At 45.2% G+C, this 23,642-nt stretch overlaps 1 protein-coding gene across 1 annotated transcript in view; it reads right to left on the bottom strand.

Annotated features, from left to right (window-relative positions):
- ALG1 (ALG1 chitobiosyldiphosphodolichol beta-mannosyltransferase) overlaps positions 1 to 23,213 on the bottom strand; it is a 142,419-nt gene extending 119,206 nt beyond the window's left edge. Inside the window, exon 1 of the mRNA XM_063428825.1 lies at positions 22,923 to 23,213. Within this exon, the coding sequence (XP_063284895.1) occupies positions 22,923 to 23,181 (259 nt within the window). The 5' untranslated portion in view covers positions 23,182 to 23,213. The remainder of the gene's footprint in view (positions 1 to 22,922) is intronic.
- Between the last annotated feature and the right edge of the window lie 429 nt (positions 23,214 to 23,642).

Here is a 23,642-nt window from a genome sequence, read left to right as displayed (position 1 = left end):
TTTTTTTATATTTATAGTCACTATAACGAATATAGGTTGGATACATTAAAAATCTTTAATGGGGGGCGTGGCCAACCGCCGACGGGAACAGTCGCATGCTGTGTTAGCTCCGTAACCCGCCGGGCCCATTAGCGACAATTGAGCTGCAATTTTCCCGTAAAACACGGCAGATAACAGAAAGGAGTCTTTACAACCTCCCCATGGCACCATCTAAACAAACCAAACTTACCGACCCGGTCCGCCAAAGTAAAAAGGACCGCGCAAAACCGGTCCAAGATGGCGACGGCCACGTGGATATGTCACCCTCACCGGAGTGCGACCCGGACAGTGAACCACAGGTACCAGACGATGTACCGGTCACGAATAAAAGCCTACACATTATGCTCCAAGACCTGAAGGCATCTCTACGCTCTGATTTCCGTCAGCTCACTAGCGACCTAAAAAAGGAAATAGTGGATCTACTCGGCCGCACCAGTCACCTAGAAACTAAGACGGAGGAGCTCTGTATGGCTCACAATGATGTGGTCGATAAGCTGCAGAGGCTTGAAGAGGATCATACTGCACTAAAACATAAGCTGGCTGACATAGAGGACCGTTTGCGCCGCAACAATTTAAGATTCAGAGGTATCAGCGACTCCGTCAGCACGGACGAACTCCCTATGTACCTTAAGAATCTCTGTAAGTCGCTGGTCCCGGACTTAGAGGACTCCGCATGGGAACTGGATCGGATTCACAGACTACCGCGGCCGGCACGTTTCATTGCTGACACGCCCAAGGACACCATAGCCCGCTTCCACTACTACAGCTCCAAAGAACAACTGCTCGCGGCAGCGAGAAAGCTCACCAGCCTTCCAGATATTTACCAGCATATACAGATCTACGTGGATCTCTCAGCAGCAACGATGGCAAGAAGGAGGGAATTCGTAGATGTCACCAAAACCTTGAGAAATAACATCTCCTATCGGTGGGGCTATCCCACTAAACTGCTGATTTGGTACAGAGGAACAAATTCTGGAACCGGAGGTGGGTCTGGCGAAACTGAAGGAATGGGGCCTGGATCATGCTCGAGGCCAGGCCTTTCCTGCGCGCACCTCGCCGTTGAAAATGCTACCGGAGTGGAGGATGGCAGGGACCGCCAAAGAACCCACCTCACAGGACTAGTCTGTGGCATGCCCGGGCCCGCCTAACGACCGAACACTTGAGTATCACAAATGTTTTAATGTTTTCTGTTTTACGGAGAAGGGGTAGGGATACTCCAGTTGGGACTGTTAAAACTATGTGTTGTAGAAGCATTGCCATAAGAGTAGTGCTGGGGGGACTGCGTGGGGGTATTGAGGGCTATGTGTGTAGCCCGGACGGGCGGCCGTTGACAGGCCATCAGACCCATTACACCATAAGTCCACTGCCACATTAGAAGGGGATACCCCCCACACCACGCAGCGCTCAGCTCCCTGGCAGGGTTTGATCCAATGCACTCAGTTAATCCGAACGTTATCACAAGGGCCCTGCTGGCCCACAGACCTAAGACCTCACGCAGTCCGCTTCGGCGAAATGTATATACTATTAGCTGAATACAGGTTACATGTTTAATGTTTATTACTTATTGTCAATTTCAAAACTGGAATAAGGTGTACTTAGAATGGGACTGCTTCTAAGGGGGAGAATGTATGATAAGGATAGGAAATGGGGCAACCCGCTTTAGCAAGGGGATTCTGGGAGAACCCTCCTCCGCCATTACACTAGTTCCTAGCCCCTCGAATGGACGCGAGCCTAGGGTGCATCACACAAGTTAATCTCCCATCCCCCGACCTGTTACTGCGGCCTCAGGCGGCCCACTATCCACATAGATCCCAAGTACAATGTGACGAATATTCTTATGGTTGAGCAGCAAACAAGAGAAAATATAGCAAAAGTCAGGAGGAAAAAAAAAAGGGAGAGAGAAATGCATAGAGAAAAAGATAAAACAAAACACACAAAAAAGAGAAAAAAAAAAGGGAGAGAGAAATGCATAGAGAAAAAGATAAAACAAAACACACACAAAAAAAAAAAAAAAAGATTTTTTTTGGTTTGTTTGTTAGAAGTATTTTAGGTATAGCGAATTTCAGGGACAGTCAGTCGGTTGTCGTCTCCCAAGGCGCATTACCGAGGAGCAAGTAACTTCCCTAACTCCACAGCATTAAAACTAGGACAAGGAGTCCCGGGCGGCACAACAAGTAGCCGAAGGGGGTAATACATCAGGGTATAATATTAGTCCAAGTCATGAGACTTGGTAAATCAGGCAAGAACAGCAGATAAGAGTTATAGGGAGAGCAAGTACTCACTCACCTATAAGTCAGACAGGGAAATGAAAGAACGTAACGGGCCTTATACTGGTGGGAATTACTCCACACCTCACTTTCCGAGCCAGTGTGAGGATGAGCCTCACCATTGTCTCGGCAATACACTCTGCTGGACGCAGAGACAGTTCGTTTTCATCCCTAGTTTTGTGGGATCCCCAGTTATTCCCATTCCCTCTACCCCTCTACCCCCCACGACATTTCACGTCACAGTTCTCCAAGCGCTGGAAGCATATTAAACTCAGACGTCAGACACAAAGACCAAATCCAAGTACCGCAACAATTTTGACACAGGATCCCGTCAAAAGTAGTAACCATAGTTTGCATTCATGCAGTCACAAACATAAATCTAATCATGGCACAATCTACCTTTAAAGTCCTATCCCTGAACGTCAAAGGCCTGAATAGTCCGCATAAACGAAGTTTAGCCATCAGAGACACAATCCCGAGCAGCACAAATCCCGAGCAGCAGTCGTCTGCCTCCAAGAGACCCACCTTTGCACCCACAACCCTCCAAAGTTCACATCCAAAAAATATCCCCAAGCTTATCACGCCTACTCCCAAACCAAAACGGGTCTCGATACTCTTCCACGCGGACTGGGTATTCCAGCTGGACACGCAATATGCCGGCACCGCAGGGCGACTCCTAATTCTGGTGGGCAAGCTAAATGGCATCATTATGACAGTAGCGTCGTTTTACGCTCCGAACGACGGGCAAACACACTTTCTCCGGAAAGCGCTCAAGAAAATAGACGCAATTAAACAAGACCACGTTCTCATTGGGGGTGACTTTAACTGCAGTCTAGACCCCAGTTTGGATATCAAACGCGAAAGGAACAAAAATCCCACAGCTGTCGCGTGCGGGCATAGTAAATCGCTGACTTCTCTAGCGTTTGAACTAGATTTATATGACACTTGGCGAAATAAATTCCCGACGGGTAGGGACTATACATACTTCTCACCGACACACTCCACATACTCCCGTATCGATCTTATCATGGTTGACAAGCTCACGCTTACGAACTTAGCTGATGCAGAAATAGGTCTACGGACCTGGTCGGACCATGCACCAGTCACAGCCACCTTCAATAGCTTATACCCAGCAAGAGGAAGGGGGAAATGGAGACTAAATGAGGAACTGTTAGATGACGAGGTAGCTTTCCAAAAAATCCTTCAGACTGCGACTGATTACTTTAAAGAAAACGCAACGGAAGACACCACTATACAAACTCAATGGGCCGCACATAAGACGGTAATCAGGGGGGTTCTAATACAATTAGGGTCCCGCAAAAAAAGGAAACACAACAAAGACACAGCTCGTCTAACCCATGAACTCACAGTTCTGGAGGAGCAAAATAAAGCTAACCCATCCAATAAATTAACGAAACTCATTACCCGCACTCAAAAAGACCTGAATGTACTCTCATTACAGGTCATAGAAAAAAGAATGAGGGCCTTACGACTGTCATACTACACACAGGGCCATAGGGCAGGCAAGTTTATGGCCGGCAGACTGAAGGCCCAAAGGCTGCAGTCGAAAATCCCGTATATTGATTCACCACAAAATACAAAAATCTATAATCCTACAGATATAGTAAATACACTATCTACCAACTACACAAAATTATACAACCTGAAAGACGATCCCACTACGCCCCAACCATCACATGACTCTATAAAACTATTTCTTGATAAGGTAGTGCTTCCGCATCTCTCACGCACGCAAAAAGACTCACTAGACAGTCCATTTACAGAAGAAGAAGTATCTAGGGCTATACTTTCCCTTCCAAAACACAAAGCCCCTGGGCCAGACGGATTCTCCAAATACTACTACCTGAAACTAATGAGTATCTTGACCCCCTTCCTCACCAAGTTGTTTAACACCATCAAAGTCACTGGGATTATGCCAAAAGAAATGCTAGAAGCCCATGTGATAACGCTCCCCAAACCAGGTAAACCTCCCTCAAAATGTGAAAATTTAAGGCCTATATCGCTGCTAAATGTGGATGTTAAGCTGTACGCCAAACTCCTAGCTTCCCGTATAAAACCACTCCTCACACACTTAATCTCGGCGGAACAAGCCGGGTTTGTCCCAGGGAGACAAGCGGGTGATAATACCAGACACTGCATGAATTGGGTCAGTTGGGCGAACTCCACACTCCAGCAGGGCGTGCTTCTGGGGCTCGATGCTGAAAAAGCATTCGATCGGCTAAATTGGAACTACCTTGAGGCTACCCTGCTGAGGATGGGGTTCTCCAAATCATTTTTGGGGGCGATTATGGCTCTATACCAAGCTCCTACTGCCAAAATATTTAACACAGGGTTCCTATCGGAACCTTTTGAAATAAGTAATGGTACAAGGCAGGGATGCCCACTGTCGCCTATACTTTTCATCCTCTGCCTAGAGCCATTAATTCACAGCATCAAAAATCATACAGGAATATTAGGTCTAAATACACCAGCTGGCACGCAAAAATTAGCCCTATTCGCGGACGATATCATCTTACTCCTCACACACCCAGACAAATCAATCCCGGCTCTGATAACGTTGCTAACACAATATGGCCAGGTATCCTATTATAAAAACAACGTCAACAAAACTCAGGTGCTTCCAATCAACCTACCTGACAGGATTGTCCAACAACTGAAGGACAACTACCCTTTTGACTGGAGGAAATCATCACTAAAATATCTGGGGGTCAACCTGACAGCTTCTTATTCTAAAATAACTAGGGAAAATCACATTCCCATGTTGCACAAATTGCAGACGCAACTGGAGAAATGTCCTATACCTACACGTCCTATACCTGTTCAGAACACTACCTATTGCATTACCAGATACCTTACTCAAAAAATTCCAATCCACGTTCAACTCGTATATCTGGAAGAAAAAAACTCCCAGAATCCCACGTAGACTCACATGGCTCCCACCGTCAAAGGGGGGACTAGGAACCCCAGACATTAAAACCTACTATAAAGCATCAGTATTGGCACAAGGTCTAGAGGTTCTGACACGCCCCAAATCACCAGTGTGGATGCATCTGGAAGATGCATGCATCAACCCTGACACGCTATGCAAAAACTTGTGGTCCTCAAATGTACCAAGGAAGTCAACTTCACCCGGTCTGCCCAACACCAACTTCCTGCTTACTAGCTGGAGAAGGTGGGCAGGGGCCTTGTTCGGCCATGCACATCCACTATTCTTTGCCCCCCTCACCCGTCTACTCGATCTAACGAGCAATCTACAGTTAAAGGCATGGATAGCGAGTGGGATTTCCACCATAGATGACCTGATCAGGCCACAGGGCATAAAACCATTCCCTGAGCTAATTACTGAATACGCACTCCCCACCAAGGAAATATTTTCCTATCTACGGATTAAACACATCTTAGCTTCAATGAAGTTACAATACTGCGAGGTCGACCAACTGACAGCCTTCGGCAAGCAGTGTATCCTCCCCAGCCACACACAGAAAACGTTATCCCTTTGTTATAACGCATTCAACAATGTTGACAGCGCCAAAAAACACCCCTACATGTTGCTATGGGAAACTGACGTACACACCACATTCCCTCTCCCTATGTGGCTGCATACACTGCAAACTACGCGCTCGTCTTCTCATAATTTAGCACATTGGGAGGCATACTGCAAGCTTCTAATGAGGTGGTACCTAGTTCCCACAAGACTAGCCCAGATGTATCCATCAACAACACGTTCCTGTTGGAGATGCGGGGATGGGGAGGGCACGTTATTGCATACATTTTGGGAATGTACAGGACTAGAGCGTTACTGGCAACAAGTAAGGAAGCTGATCCTCAAAGTAACTGCAGTGAACATCCCAAATCGCCCAGAAAGCTGCCTACTACACATATACGCTGGGCTACTGTCCTCACGACACAAGGTGGTTATCTGCCATCTACTAATGGCCGCTAAATCCGGTATAGCCGGAAGATGGAAAAAAAAGTATTCGCCAAATATCCAAGAGGTGAAAGATAAGGTACACATGACATGTGATTATGAAAGGCTAGCATACAAACTCAAGGGACAGATGGGAAAACACACACTAATCTGGCAAAGTTGTCTAAACAGACCGGCCGTAACCACTGAGGTAATCAAAATCTCTAGCCAAGGTCACCCACACATCTCACCATCTAACTAACTAACCACCCATCAGAAAACCCCATATTTCCACCCAACTGAAATGGTAGAAGTATTAATGCAGGGGGTAAGTAGCGGTCAATGCCGGGCATACAAAGATTCAGGTGCTTGTAGGGCCAGGTTTGGGAGCACTGTAACGTCAACTTCGTGTCAATTTTATGTCTACTAAACAAATTGATGTCAATTGTCAATGTCGTTGAAATGTTCCCCTCTCCCCCTTTTTCCTTCTGTACCCCGTTACTTTATGTATGACTTAAAACAAATGTCAATAAAAACAAGACATTGAAAAAAAAAAATCTTTAATGATTTTTTTGGAACGACAGTATTACTTAAGAATTATGATATAAGACGAGGTTTAGGTCTGGATAATATGATCTGTACCTGTTTTTGTATTAGGGTTTTTTTTTGTTTTTTTTATAGTCACTATAACGAGTATAGGATGTTGATATATGATGTGTTGTGGGTATTAATAATGAGATTTGCACTCAATTTTGTATTACGCTTTACATCCAAAAAATTGATAGACATCTATCACGTTATGAAATGTAAATTTATCACTATTCTTTAAGACAGTTAGGGTGGGTTTATATATGGGCTTATGGGGAACTTATATTATATCGATAACTTATTTTCTAATTAGGTTACGATTTAATAAGATTTACACTAAATGGTATTCTTATAAAGTGATGGGTAAATAATAAGCTGATATCGGACACAATAAGAATCTTTAATGATTTTTGGGAACGACAGTATTACATAAGAATTATGATATAAGACGAGGTTTAGGTCTGGATAATATAATCGCCACTTGATTTTGTATTAGGGTTTTTTTATTTTTTTTTTACCAAAAATAGTTAGATATACTTGATTTAACAAACGGAAGGATAAAAGATGCATATTTATTGTTTGTGTCACCGCATAAATAAAAGTAAACTTAAGATGATGGTAACTGATATAGGTTAGAATTTATGAGAATTTCTCACTCGGTAATGGTCTAATATACTGCTAAGGTGTTATTTTATTTTTTAACGTATTTACATTTTTTTTATTATATATATATATATATATATATATATATATATATATAATAAATACACAAGATCCAGCGCACTCTCCTATCTACTAAACAGCAATTTCAATGTTGACAGATTTTATTAGTTTGTAAAAGTTTTTTTAAAAAAGTTTTTTTAAAAACACCTAATCTAGGCAAAAAAAATGGGGATTTAGTTACATTATATGATCATACATTGCATAAGCCTGCCACAACGTCAATGTACCCCATCTTTGGCAGGTCCTACTCTCACAGTCTAATGTCTGCTCTTATGAGATTAACCACTTACTTGGGAAAATATTCCATCTGAGGCTCTCTGCAGTACAAGGCTAAATAGGGACCTGAGATGAGGCACCTGTAACAGGGAGGGGTGCAGAACCAAGGAGTTGGCTAGACTCCCAAATATATATAGCTTTTTTAAAAAAACTTTTTTAAAAAAACTTTTACAAACTAATAAAATCTGTCAACATTGAAATTGCTGTTTAGTAGATAGGAGAGTGCGCTGGATCTTGTGTATTTATTGTATAATATGGCCCCCAGCAGCACCCCATGTAATCATGTTTAGGTGAGTGCAACCATCCCCCCATGTTTCCTATATATATATATATATATATATATATGTGTGTGAAACATGGGGGATGGTTGCACTCACCTGAACATGCTTAAATGGGGTGCTGCTGGGGGCCATATTTTACAATAAACAATACACAAGATCCAGCGCACTCTCCTATCTACTAAACAGCAACTTCAATGTTGACAGATTTTATTAGTTTTTAAAAGTTTTTTTAAAAACACCTAATCTAGGCAAAAACAATAATGGGGATTTAGTTACATTATATGATCATACATTGCATAAGCCTGCCACAAGCCTGCCACAAAAAAAAAAAAAAACGGAGGGCGTACTATTACGCCCTGCGGCGTTTAAAGCCGCTTAGAATAGGGCGTAATAGTACGCCCTCCGGTTTTAAGGGGTTAACAATCTTCTGCAGCAATATACATTGAAAATAATAGCCCCCTTTAAGCAATGGTAAATCTTGTTTAGGATTGCTTCACAGAAAATAGAGTTCAGCAGAAATAAATAAACAAGGTAATTAGGAATAGATAATATAGTCTATTAGACTTCAAATAATGAATAAGAAAATACGCAATTCCTGTTTTAGGAATATTACACAGTCCTTTAGATTTCAACAACAAATGTTGAAAATAAGTAGATCCTGATTTGGTAAAAAAAATATCACAGTCTTTTAGACTCCAGTAACAATGTATGAAGGCATGAACCAATTATTAATCCCAGTAACTGGAGTACTTAGCTTGCTTTCCATGGATGTTGAGAATGGAGGTCCTTTCCAAAATTGTGAGGATTATGGTTCCCTGAACTATATTGAGGGTTAGAGGAAATCGTAGTGAAGTCTGTTTCGAGTCTGGGAGAGGAGAAGTCAGCGTAGCCAGGATCAGGTAAGAGAGGTTCGTTACACGGATGAACATAAGAAGGAGCTCCATCGGTAATTGGCAACAATTAGGTAACAAATTAATTGATCAATGTGATATCGGCCACGGCTTCCTTTTACCATGGAACGCGTGACTTCAGACGCATAGGCGGAGTTGGATCGGTAAGAACCCGGAAGTCATACAGGTAAACGCCGATCAGACAGAAAATAATAGGGGGAATCCTGACAATGAGTGAAATAAGTATTTGATCCCCTATCACTTAGCAAGATTTCTAGCTTCCAGGTGGAACAGTGGGTGTGATTATTCGCAAATGGAAAAAACACAAAATAACTTTCAGTCTCCCTCGGTCTGGTGCTCAATGCAAGATCTCTTTTCGTGGAGTTTCAATGATCATGAGAACAGTGAGGAATCAGCCCAGAACCACAAGGGAGGATCTTGTTAATGATCTCAAGGCAGCTGGGACCATAGTCACCAAGAAAACAATTAGTAACACACTACGCTGTGAAGGACTGAAATCCTGCAGCGCCCACAAGGTCCCCTTGCTCAAGAAAGCACATGTACAGGCCTGTCTGAAGTTTGCAAATGAACATCTGAATGATTCAGAGGACAACTGGGTGAAAGTGTTGTGGTCAGATGAGACCAAAATCAAGCTCTTTGGCATCAACTCAACTCGCTGTGTTTGGAGGAGGAAGAATGCTGCCCATGACCCCAAGAATACCATCCCCACTGTCAAACATGGAGGTGGAAACATTATGATTTGGGGATGTTTTTCTGCTAAGGGGACAGGACAACTGCACCGCATCAAAGGGACGATAGATGAGGCCATGTACCGTCAAATCTTGGGCGAGAACCTCCTTCCCTCAGCCAGGGCAATGGAAATGGGTCGTGGATGGCTATTCCAGCATGACAATGACCCAAAACACACAGTCAAGGCAACAAAGGAGTGGCTCGAGAAGAAGCACATTAAGGTCCAAGGGAGGGAGCTGAATGTTTGAGTTGCAAAACGTCAGCCTCGATACCTGACTTGGAGAGAATCTGCAAAGAGGAGTGGGACAAAACTATGTGTGCAAACAGGGCAAACTTGTTAAAACTATGTGTGCAAACGGTGCAAACTTGTTATGTGTGCAAACAGGGCCGGACTGGGAGAAAAATTAGACCCGGGCATTTTTTTATCACAGCGGCCCACTAAGAAGGGGGAGGGGCAGAGAGGGTGTGTTTCGTCATCACCAATGACAAACACGCCCCCTCTCAAAGTGAGCATGTTGGTTCAATGCTCTTCCAGGGCAGACCATGCGCAGAACTCTGCTAAAGAGCTCTAGCAAGAGAAAATGGATACCCGGAGACAAAAGGGCCAGGAAAGAGTATTGTGCATGTGTTTGGAGCCTGCTTGTGGGATTGTGTGTGTGTGTGTAGAGTGAGCTGATTGTGGTGTGGTATTGTGTAATAAGGTCGGTTTTAGTTGTGTTGTGTTTTTGGTGTAATGTAATGCATATATGGCTAGGGGCTGTAGAGAATGTGTGTATAGGGGATGTAGTAAGTGTGTGCATACAGGCTATAGTGTGTGTGTGTGTGTGTGTGTGTATGTATATAGGTGATGTAGTGTTTGTAGGGGTTGTAGAGTGTGTGTGTTTCGGGGTGTAGTATGTGTTTGTTTACAATGAATCTAGTGTGTTTATAAGGGATCCAGAGTGTGTATTGTAGGAATGTGTGTAGATGGCGCATTGTGTGTGTATACAGGAGTCTAGTGTGTGTGTGTTTGAAGGACCCAGAATGTGTAGGAGATCTAGTGAGTGAGTGTGTATATAACGGATTCAGAGTGTATAAAGGGATCTAGTGTGCGTATATGATCCAGAGTTGGGTAAGGGATCTAGTGTGTGTCTGGAACGTAATATGTTTAGGAGTGCATTATGTGTGTGAGGGGTTCTGTAGTATATATATATAAAATATAAATATGTTCGGAAGTATTGTGTGTGTTTGGTGCAGTGGGTGTCTGTGAGGGATGTAGTGTGTATGTGAAGGGTGCAGTATGTGTGTGCGATGGATGCTGTGTTTGAGGGGTGCTGTGCGTGATGTGTGGGGGCTGTGTGTGATGTGTGTGTGGGGGCTGTGTGTGAGGGTGCTGTGTGTGAAGGACTTTTATGCAATTGCCTATATGCTTCAGTTTAATTCTCTCCCTGCTATTTTAAGGTCTATATTGTTCGGTTCCAAATGTCTGTGTGTTATGTGTAAAAGGGGACTTTATGTATTTTAAAGTGTTTTATGTCTTTTTGCAACCATGTGCTCAATGGAGTCTGCCTCTAGCCCTGGATAATTGGATTACTTTCCCCTTTGTCTCCAGGATAGAGGCCTCTGTAAAACCTGCTTAAAACAGATTGCCATGCTACCAGCCAGGGACCAAAATATACTTTTACTAACTTTTGAACCCCTGGTCTGATTCATGCCATTTTTTAATATGTTGTTCCCCTGAATGGATTGATTGTGAATATGCAATTTTATGTGAATGTGATGTATGGTTTTAGAGTTATGAATGTTAGGTAAAAAGTATGTTAAACTGTAAATGTTCTGGCCAGCAGATAATTGAGCTATGTATATTGCTAAAACTCAATTATCTAGCTTGGCCCAGAGGAGGAGTTTTGTGTTGCATAAATTGTGAGTTCTGTGTGCCAGTAAATCAGTCTTGTTCCAGCATTAAGTTTTGGCTCATGTGTGGATTATTCGGCGATTCCAGGGATATTTCTACTTGTGGAATATTGGGTGATTTTACTTTTATGGGAAGAAGGGAATGCTTGACGGGGATATTTTCTACTACCGTCACAACTGGTTGGCAGCGGCGGGATTTTCCCTTCTACTTTCCTTTACACCAGGATTCCAAGCAGACACTGGGAACAGTGAATGGAAGGCTGGTACACCCTGCTTAAAAGAAATACACTGAAAGAACTACTGGAAGTCCGTGGAAGGATTGCTAGCAACAAAACCAAGCGGGTCATCATAGCAGAGTTAATGGAGCTAGACCAGGAGAACTTGGTTGCAGCAACGCCAGCAGTACAAGAGATGGAGACACCAGTGATTCAGGAGGAGGAATCACCAGCCAACAAGGCAATGAGAGAGAAGCTAGCATGGTTCGGTCCGAACCCAACGGCGGATGTGGTGCTGAAAGTGATGAACCTGTTAGCGGAGGAGGCTAAACAAATAAGAGACGCAAAACTACAGTTAAAACTGGCAGCAGTCCAACAAGCAGCCACACATTCTCCAAACAGTGAGTACAGCACAGCAGACACAAGGAAGATTCCGTTTAGCGCTTTTAATGAAAAAGACTGTGAAATTGATAATTACCTGGCAGATTTTGAGCGACAATGTAACCTGCACCGAATAGATAGAGGAGAGTGGGTTTCAATATTGTCCGTCAAACTGTCAGGCAAAGCTTCTGATGCTTTCCGGACCGTGCCAGAGCAGGAGATCCATAGCTACGCCAGGGTTAAAGAAGTGCTCCTGGCTCGTTATGCAGTAACCCCAGAGTCCTACCGACAAAAGTTCAGGGACTCACGCAAAACCACAAAAGACTCTTACGTGGAATGGGCATGCCAGTTATCCCTGTCGGCCTCTAACTAGGTTAACAGCAGCCATTCCACCACCACAGAGGACATTTTGCAACTAATGCTCCTGGAGCAATTTTACGATAACATCCAGACGGATGTCAAAGACTGGGTGAGAGATCGCAGGCCCATGACTCTACTAAAGGCCGCTAAGTTGGCGGATGAATATGCGGATACCCGCAAGACGAACCCAGTCACACCACGGGTACAACCTCTACGACCAACGGTGCCCTCCCACCCACCAGCCGCTAGATACCAACCTCCTAACAGACCGGTGACATCTAACCCTCGCTATCCACGCCAGGAGGACAAGGAACAACGCTGCTTCCGGTGCAAACAGCTGGGTCACATCAAGCAGAATTGCTCCATGGACAACAACACCAGGTCAAATTGGTCTCGACCTGGGTACCGCCCACCAGCAGCAGCCCATTGTGTAGACTCGGCTTGGGATCCCCAGGAGCTGGGTCAGGAAGAACCATTGGGCACCCTTTACGAAGCCCTCATGGTACAATCTGTTATTACGGACAACAGGAAACACCATTGTCAGCTGGTCATGGTTAACGGAAAAAACGCCCGGGGATTAAGAGACAGTGGGGCGACCATCACGTTGGTACAAAGACACCATATTAAGGCATCAGAGAGACCGGGGAAATCAATTGCTGTGAGAGTGGCAGGGGGGGCAGTATACCGTATTCCTACTGCACAGATACACCTAGACTGGGGTGCAGGAGCTGGCAATGTTCATGTGGGCGTCATGAAAGACTTACCTTCTGAAGTCATCTTGGGCAACGACATTGGCCCCCTGACTTCGGCGTTCGCCTCTACCCCCGCTCAGGAGGCCCACGCAGTAACCACCAGAGCACAAAATCGCGCTGCCGAGAGCCATCCACTTCCTACTGAGACCCAGGTAAGCCAACCCAACCTACCCTTGACTGTAGAACCCCTACCCTGGGACACCCCAGAAGACTTTGGGCGGGAGGTGACCAGAGACCCTTCCCTCAGAAAGTATCGAGAGAAAGCCAGGAGGGGCCAAGGGGGGTTAGAGAAGGAGCAATTTATCTGGGAGAAAGGCCGCTTGTACAGGCTCACCGAGACCCGGGGTAATGCACCTGGGCCTAAGCAAAAACGCCAGCTGGTAGTTCCCCGGAAATACCGGCAGGAGTTATTGAGGATTGGGCACGACGTACCCTTGGCAGGCCATTTGGGAATACGCAAGACAGGGTATCGGATAACCCAGAACTTCTTCTGGCCTGGGGTATCCGACGACGTCAGGGCGTATTGTCAAACGTGCGAGGTATGCCAACGTATAGGTAAAAAGGGAGACCACCCAAAGGCTAAACTAGTTTCCATGCCCATTATTGAAAAACCGTTCACAAGGGTAGCCGTGGACATTATAGGGCCCCTGGCCCAACCTAGCCGTTCCGGCAGGCGGTATATACTCACCATAGTAGACTACGCCACCCGTTACCCCGAAGCGGTAGCTCTCTCGAACATACAGGCTGAGACCGTAGCAGAGGCCCTAGTTAAAGTATTTTCCCGAGTAGGCTTTCCCAAGGAGGTTCTGTCCGACCAAGGTACCCAATTCACAGCCGAGATAACCCAGCAGATATGGAAAACCTGTGGAGTTAAATCCCTGACTAGCTCCCCATACCACCCCCAGACTAACGGCCTGTGCGAGCGCTTCAACGGAACACTAAAGCAAATGTTGAAGTCGTTCACGGGGGCGTACAAGGATTGGGAGCGATTCCTGCCACACCTTCTCTTTGCCTACCGAGAGATGCCGCAGGAATCGACCGGATTCTCACCCTTCGAACTTCTCTATGGGAGGCGGGTGAGTGGGCCCTTAGATCTCATCAAGGATCACTGGGAGGGGCGGACAGAGATCGAGGGGACCCCGGTTGTACCTTATGTCCTGGAGCTGAGGGACCGCATGGAGGAATTAGCCCAGACAGTGCGAGAGAACCTCCAGGCGGCCCAACAGCGCCAGAAGGTATGGTATGACCGACGGGCTAGGCACCGGAGCTTTCAGATAGGCCAAAAGGTCATGGTATTAAGGCCGGTCCGAACAGACAAGATCCAGGCCGCCTGGCAGGGCCCCTATAAAGTTATAGGACAGATATGCGACACTACCTACACGATAGCCAGCTGCGAGGATGAAGATGTGAAACGAACCTTTCACATCAACATGCTCAAGGCCTATCAGGAACGGGCAGAGGAGGTAGCTGCTATCTGTGCACCAGCAGGAGAAGACACAGAGACCCTACCCCTTCCCGACCTATTGGGCAGTAACAAAGGGATGACCCAGATAGAGAAAGTCCAACTAGGTGAACAGCTGGAGCCGCAAGAGCGGGCTCAAGCTGTCCGCTTACTAAAAACAAAACAGGCCACATTCTCTCAGGAGCCTGGATACACACTCCTAGCCATACACAAGGTAGAGACTCCAGGACAGGCACCCCTGAGACAGCCTCCCTACCGTATCCCCGAAGCAGTCCGGGAAGGGATGCGGAAGGAAATAGATGAGATGCTTCGGCTAGGCGTAATCGAACCCTCAGAAAGTCCTTGGGCCTCGCCGGTAGTCTTAGTGCCAAAGAAGGATGGGACAACCCGCTTCTGTGTAGACTACCGGCGCCTCAACGACAAGACAGGTACGGACGCCTATCCGATGCCACGGATGGACGAGCTGCTTGACCGTATCTCTGCAGGGAAGTATCTGACCACAATAGACCTATGCAAGGGATATTGGCAGATTTCCCTATCAGAAGATGCCATACCCAAGTCGGCCTTCATCACCCCGTTCGGTCTATACTAATTCCGGGTTATGCCGTTCGGGATGAAGAACGCCCCGGCCACCTTCCAACGGATGGTGGATCAGTTACTTGGGGGTCTCCAGAGCTTCGCATGCGCTTACCTGGATGACATCGCCATTCACAGCGATACATGGGAAGCGCACCTAGAGCACGTAGGGGTAGTATTAGATAGGATCAGGGGGGCGCCGGGCTGACCCTGAAACCCGACAAATGTCATTTGGGTATGGCGGAGGTACAATATTTGGTCCACCGAGTAGGATGTGGTAAGCAACGGCCGGAGCCGGCTAAGATCGAGGCCGTTGCCAATTGGCCCACTCCCCACACCAAGACACAAGTCATGGCTTTCTTGGGCACAGTCGGCTATTACAGACGCTTTGTACCCGACTATAGCGCCCTGGCCAAACCTCTGACCGACTTGACCAAAAAGAAGCTACCCCGACAAGTCCTGTGGTCCCCGGAATGCGAGGTGGCTTTCCAAGCACTAAAGACTGCTCTGGTTAATGCTCCGGGGTTGGTTACCCCAGATCCTAACAAAAGATTTATTGTCCAAACAGACGCTTCAATGTTTGGACTTGGGGCAGTACTAAGCTAGATCGGGGAGGATGGAGGAGAGCACCCGGTGGCATACCTGAGTCGGAAGCTGTTACCAAGGGAGGTCAGTTATGCCACCATTGAAAAAGAGTGTTTGGCCTTAGTATGGGCACTCAAAAAACTCACACCTTACCTTTATGGCCGGGCTTTCACTCTCATCACCGATCACAACCCCTTTGTGTGGCTTAACCGGGTTTCAGGGGACAACGCCCGGTTGCTACACTGGAGCTTGGCCTTACAGCCCTATGACTTTACGATTCATTATCGCCCAGGCAAGCAAAACGGTAATGCCGATGGATTGTCACGCCAAACGGATTTAACCTCGGACTAAAAGCTCTGAACCCGTCAACCCTACTGGACCAGGAAAGGTCCAACCGAGTTGCCGGAGCAGGGAGAAAAAGGGGGGCCATTGTGAAGGACTTTTATGCAATTGCCTATATGCTTCAGTTTAATTCTCTCCCTGCTATTTTAAGGTCTATATTGTTCGGTTCCAAATGTCTGTGTGTTATGTGTAAAAGGGGACTTTATGTATTTTAAAGTGTTTTATGTCTTTTTGCAACCATGTGCTCAATGGAGTCTGCCTCTAGCCCTGGATAATTGGATTACTTTCCCCTTTGTCTCCAGGATAGAGGCCTCTGTAAAACCTGCTTAAAACAGATTGCCATGCTACCAGCCAGGGACCAAAATATACTTTTACTAACTTTTGAACCCCTGGTCTGATTCATGCCATTTTTTAATATGTTGTTCCCCTGAATGGATTGATTGTGAATATGCAATTTTATGTGAATGTGATGTATGGTTTTAGAGTTATGAATGTTAGGTAAAAAGTATGTTAAACTGTAAATGTTCTGGCCAGCAGATAATTGAGCTATGTATATTGCTAAAACTCAATTATCTAGCTTGGCCCAGAGGAGGAGTTTTGTGTTGCATAAATTGTGAGTTCTGTGTGCCAGTAAATCAGTCTTGTTCCAGCATTAAGTTTTGGCTCATGTGTGGATTATTCGGCGATTCCAGGGATATTTCTACTTGTGGAATATTGGGTGATTTTACTTTTATGGGAAGAAGGGAATGCTTGACGGGGATATTTTCTACTACCGTCACACTGTGTATGATGTGTGTAAAGGTGTTGGGTGTGAGAGTGCTGTGTGTGATGGGTGTTAGGGTGCTGTGTGTGATGGGTGTGAGTGCTGAGTATGATGTGTGCGAGAGTGCTGTGTGTGAGAGTGCTGAGTGTGCTGTGTGTGATGGGTGTGAGAGTGCTGTGTGTGATGGGTGTGAGAGTGCTGTGTGTGATGGGTGTGAGAGTGCTATGTGTGAGAGTGCTGTGTGTGATGGGTGTGAGTGCTGTGTGTGATGGGTGTGAGAGTGCTATGTGTGAGAGTGCTGTGTGTGATGGGTGTGAGTGTTGTGTTTGATGGGTGTGAGAGTGCTGAGTGTGATGGGTGTGAGAGTGCTGAGTGTGATGGGTGTGAGAGTGCTGAGTGTGATGGGTGTGAGAGTGCTGTGTGTGATGGGTGTGAGTGTGCTGAGTGTGAGAGTGCTATGTGTGATGGGTGTAAGTGTTGTGTGTGATGGGTGTGAGTGCTGAGTGTGATGGGTGTGAGTGCTGTGTGTGATGGGTGTGAGAGTGCTATGTGTGAGAGTGCTGTGTGTGATGGGTGTGAGAGTGCTATGTGTGAGAGTGCTGTGTGTGATGGGTGTGAGAGTGCTATGTGTGAGAGTGTTGTGTGTGAGAGTGTTGTGTGTGAAAGTGCTGTGTGTGATGGGTGTGAGAGTGTTGTGTGTGATGGGTGTGTTCAAGTGCTATGTGTGAGAGTGCTGAGTGTGATGGTGTGAGAGTGCTGAGTGTGCTGTGTGTGAGAGTGCTGTGTGTGAGAGTGTTGTGTGTGATGGGTGTGAGAGTGCTGTGTGTGATGGGTGTGAGAGTGCTGTGTGTGAGAGTGCTATGTGTGAATATTAGAAGGGATTGTGTGTGTTTGGGGGGGTACAAAAATAAAAATAAAATTAAGCATGCATTGACCGGCACGCTGGTGAGTGGGAGGGGGGAAACCGGCACGCTGGTGAGTGGGAGGGGGGACCGGCACGCTGGTGAGTGGGAGGGGGGACCGGCACGTCCAGTGAGTGAGTGAACTCTAGCCTTCACTCTCGCGAGATCCGGTCGTTGCCATGGCAATGTGCCGGATCTCGCGAGAGGAACCCGGCGGAGCTGCAAGTTAGAGCTCTGCCGGGTCCTCTCCCTCCCCAGCCGCAGGTCTATTTAAGTGGGCCGGTGAGGGAGAGCTTTGTTCTCCTCACCGGCCCGCCATGGAAAACAGCGGGGCCGGCGCTCGGATAGTGCCGGTCCTGCATAGACCGGCAGGGGAGATCCTCCCCTGCCGGCCTCGGCCCATGGGTGAAGTTTGGTCCTTAAGGGGTTAATTAACATCAGCGTTAATTCTCAATACACTTTGACCTTTAGATATATTTCAAACACTGGAACCTGCAGCTATAATTCATGCTGGACTTCATGTAGAAATGTTATGCAACTGCTTAAAGTAAAATTGACAAATATCTTTACATAGTATTAGTAAATTTGGCTGAAAGACCAATTTAGGTCTTTCAGCCTTTTAGTAGATAGCTCCCTGATACCGTGGTAATTAGGTAGTTATCTACTAAGCGGCTGCAAGATGCAGCCGCGGCAATGAATAGGATCGGAGTTTCATTCATTAGAATGAAATTCCGATACGAACAAAGTACCGAATTGCATCCCAACACCAATGGAGAAACTGTTCTCATTCTGTTAGGATGCAATTCGGCAGTTTTGCCGGCGTTCTGTCTAAGTGACAGGACGTTCGGCAATACTGACAGGAAGCATTGTGGGATCATGGGAAAATTGCTCTGACCAGCGGAAATGAAGAACACTTTGCTCCTCCGCTGGTCAGAGCTGGTCAAGCGGAGGAATCCTCCATAAGGCAAAGAGTCCCTCCTTTGTCTTATGATTTTAAAGAAAACTAAAGAAGACAGGAAGAAAAGAATAACAGATCCAGAGAAAGGGGGAGAAGAGGAAGAGATTGAGGAAAGGCAAGTTCGGCATGACAGTGCCGCTTTAAGCGAAGTTGATATTTTTCTTTTCCACCTTGCACTTTTGGGGTGTATATTGGTATCATATATTTAGTTTACCTATTTAGACCTTAAATTTTGAAATGCATTTTTAATGCTCACTATAATGAATAACCCTGTGAGTACCAGGTCCAGAAAGTGCGATCACTGGGGCCTATACCTGCCAGAAACGCTGCATCACACGCTCTAGCACTGGCCATCAGGGAATGAAGACCTCGGTTAGATCACCAGGAATATAGATCACCAATGGAAGACCGGGGATCATTGCTACCTACCTCCAGAAGAGTATGCAAGAGGGGGCAAAATATAGAGCAGTACCACTGCAGACACCCAGCATTCACACACGTATATTACACACAGCCACCATGCCGAACATGAAGACTTTTCAAAAGTCAAAGGTCCTAAACGAACAATCTCAAGCCCCATAACCACTTCAACAGTTTAGACAAGTTTGCCTTTTTAGCTAGGTTCCACAGGGCACTGCTACCCTCCTCAACCCCAGCCTACATGCAAGCTGGAATCTTATTGTCTGAGGAAAAGGGTGATTCAAGCTTCTCCTTCCTGGCACGCTCCCAGAGCTGCCTGCAAGGATAGAAGCTCATTGAGTATGTAGCTAGCACACAATGCCCGTTGACAACTGATGTACTTTTTGCACAGATTTAACATTAGGCAGCCAAGAATAGAATTCTCGACTGCCTAAGTCACATGTTCCAGAGGTGCAACTACTAAACCAGGCCTGCACAACATGTAGCCTGGCAATAGTTTCCATGCAGTGTGTAAGGTCCCAGTGCCGGTGCTACTATTAGAATCTATTTTGCCAGCAGGAGGGGAGCACTCCTCTACTGCCAGTCACAGCATGTATATACACACACACTACACAAACACACACACACTGCATTATACACACACACACACACTACACAAACTGCATTATACATACACACACACACTACACAAACTGCATTATACACACACACACAAACACACACTGCATTATATACACACACTACACAAACACACACACTGCATTATATACACACACTACACAAACTGCATTATATACACACACACTACACAAACTGCATTATATACACACTACACAAACACACACTGCATTATATACACACACACACACTATACAAACACACACACTGCATTATATACACACACACACTATACAAACACACACACACTACACAAACACTGCATTATATACACACACACTACACAAACATTGCATTATCTACACACACACACACTACACAAACATTGCATTATCTACACACACACTACACAAACATTGCATTATATACACACACAACAAACACACACACTACATAAACACACACAATGCATTCACTTTACCCACACTCTGCATTCACTATACACATTACACAAACACACTCTGCATTCATTATATACACACACACAATAAACAAATACACACTGCATCCACTACACACACTACACAAACACACACAGCTCCCCTGTCTAAACACACTTCATCCACTACATGTGGCATGTATATTTTGTACCTTTACCTTTAGAATTAGTTTATTTTTTCAAAATGGTAAATGTATGGAATATCGGCAAGTTATCGGCTATCGGCCTGAAAGTTCACAGATTATCGGTATCGGCTCTAAAAAAAATATCGGTCGATCCCTAGTATGTATGTATGTATGTATATGTGTGTGTGTATCAGTATGTATGTAGTATGTCTGTGTGTGTGTATGTCAGTATGTATATATCTATCAGTATGTATATGTGTATGTCTGTGTGTGTGTGTGTATATATGTCAGTATGTCTGTATGTATCTGTGTATTTATATATCTATCTGTATGTGTGTGTGTGTGTGTGTGTATGTTTGCATGTCAGTATGTATATGTATGTATGCCATTATGTATGTATGTATTTATGCGTGTGTATGTATGTATGTATGTCTGTATGTGTCAGTGTGTAAGTATGTATGTACGTCAGTGTGTGTATCTCCTTATGCATGTGTATGTGTCTTTGTATGTGTCTATTAGTATGTGTGTTTCTTTCTGTGTGTGTGTCTGTGTCCTTTTGTGTCTGTGTGTGTGTATTCCTGTTGGCGGGATTTGGAGATGGGCATCCGGGGGCCCAAACCATGAGCTGTGTTAGGGGCCCAACAATTTCTGATGGCGGCCCTGGCTGTGGGGACAAGATACACAGAGAGGTTAAGAAGGGGAGACAGAGGTGCACAAAAGGGGTGGGTGGGAAAGGGGCACAGAAGGGCTGGGTGCAAAGACACACAGAGGGGCTGGGGGAAAGAGATACAGAGGGGCTGGGGGGGGACAAAGAGAAATGGAGGGGCTGGGGAAGATATTTTGAAAACATCGATTTCTAACATGATTCCGGAGCAGGATAAATTGATTGCTGTAATGCGTCTTAAAAAAATAGCATTCAACTTTTCCCACTCATTAACAGTATGAAAACCTGAAAAGCTTATTCAAGCTTAGTATTTTTTTTATAACATGGTTTATTTGCAAAATAGTTTACTCATTAAAGGGACTCTCCAGCCAAGCCTCTTTACTCACCTGGTTCCAGCGCCGGGAGCCTCGTGAAGCCGCGCCCCCTATTTCGTCAAAATGACGAAATAGGCGGGCGCGAGCAGGGAGCAATCAGACGCTTCCATTTGGAAGCGTCATTGCTCCCTTGTGTGCATTCATGCCGCCCTCTGAAGTCCTGAGTGCACTACCGCGCATGCGCGCGGTGTGCGCGGCCGCGAGCTGAGCTGACTGACAGCTCAGCTCGCGGTCTTTGCCCACCCCCCCTCCTCTGCGGACAGGCTGGAGAGAGAAGGCGCGCACACAGTGCCTTCTCTCTCCTGCACACGTCAGACGTATTTTAATACGTCTGACGTGTACATGGCCTTTTTAGGGCCCTGCATGATAGGAAGTCCCTCTGGTGGCCGTCTGAGTGACGGCCACTGGAGGTATTCCTATCAATCAATGTAAACACTGTATTTTCTCTGAAAATACAGTGTTTACATTAGATTGCCTGCAGGGAGCTATAGATCTCCCCTGAACAACTACATTAAGCTGTAGTTGTTGAGGTGACTATAGTGTCCCTTTAATTATACCTTTACTTGAAAAGTGAGGCACTAAAAACCTATCTGTGGACCAAAAACGTTTAATTTTTTTTTCTAATTTTGGCCCTACCAACTGCCAAGTTGTGCAGGTCTGTACTAGACCCTGGGGACAAAACTGCTCATATCGCGATATGCGCATTGTTTCAGGTAGAAACACAGCTCATACAGATTCCTTGCCCCATGACCACTTCTAAATGCAAAAGTGTTCATAGAGGATATAGTAACCCTTACATGTCTTCTACATACTACATTATGATCTATGGACACACATTATGAATGTTAACATCCAGGTATCTAAAGGTGAGTTCTTCATTCAAAATAAGTTTATTCTCTTAATAATTAATTGTGGTGAACTAAAGATCGAACTCAATAGTTTTCTATTAATTGTTAAGTGAATAAACCTTTAGAGTCGATTGAATGCGAACAGTAGAATTACCATAATGATCGAAAATATTTTAATACTCCACGCAAATGACAACTACAATTTAGAAATTGAGACTGTTTAATAATATGGTTTATGTATTTATTTTCGAATTAATGACGTTGCAACATCAAAATAAAATTCTCTACTACAACCATTTATGGAGTATTAAACATCAGAGACGCTCATACAACTTAACGAGTACTACCCACCAGAGACACAATGCGAAAGTAAGACTGGATACGCGAAGGTCTCCAATAACGTGGAATTGTGTGAATTCTACGTGCAACAATAGTATTCTTACCGAGGAATCCGGTTAATGTGACGCTGAAGCCGTGTCGAGCCAGTGATAAGGCATGATAATTCATCCGTGGACTGCGACCCAAGTCTCCCAGAACCAGCACACAAACATGTCCATTGCCCTCCGGGTTTTTGTTGCAGATAAGTAACGATGCAAAAAATCCTAACATGAAAATAATAAACAAGAACCCACTACCATACAGCCAAAAAACAGCCAAAGCAATCCACGTAATTAAATAAAATATATTTTTAACACCGTCCATGTCTGGTTGTTAAGGAAGTGGAGGCAAGATTTAGGAACCCGGAAGTACATTGGTTGAGAGAAGACAAATGTACTGTATCCGATGGCATATTCCCGGCTGTGTAACCCTTAATTAGTAATTCTAAAGATAAAACCTTAATTAAATGCTTGTTTACTATGTTGAAATGTCACTGAAATTCCAACGTGGTCAAACGATGTACTGAGACAAAGCAGGGTCTTAGTATATGCCCTACACAGATATAAACACATATATTTACGCTGGCACACATGCACATATATATACACACACACATGCACTGATATACATGCACACTGACACACACACACACAGTAGGGTTGCAACCTTTTAAAAAAAAAAAACCTGGCCATGCTAATTTGCATTATTAATTATATATACGTGACATCACTGGACTCAATGTATATAAGATAATACAAACATTTGGAAGGAGGAAATTCCCTAAA

This window comes from Pelobates fuscus, chromosome 8 (assembly GCF_036172605.1).
Source record: "Pelobates fuscus isolate aPelFus1 chromosome 8, aPelFus1.pri, whole genome shotgun sequence".
Taxonomy (NCBI): Eukaryota; Metazoa; Chordata; class Amphibia; order Anura; family Pelobatidae; genus Pelobates; species Pelobates fuscus.
This window is presented reverse-complemented; position numbering and strand designations above follow the sequence as displayed.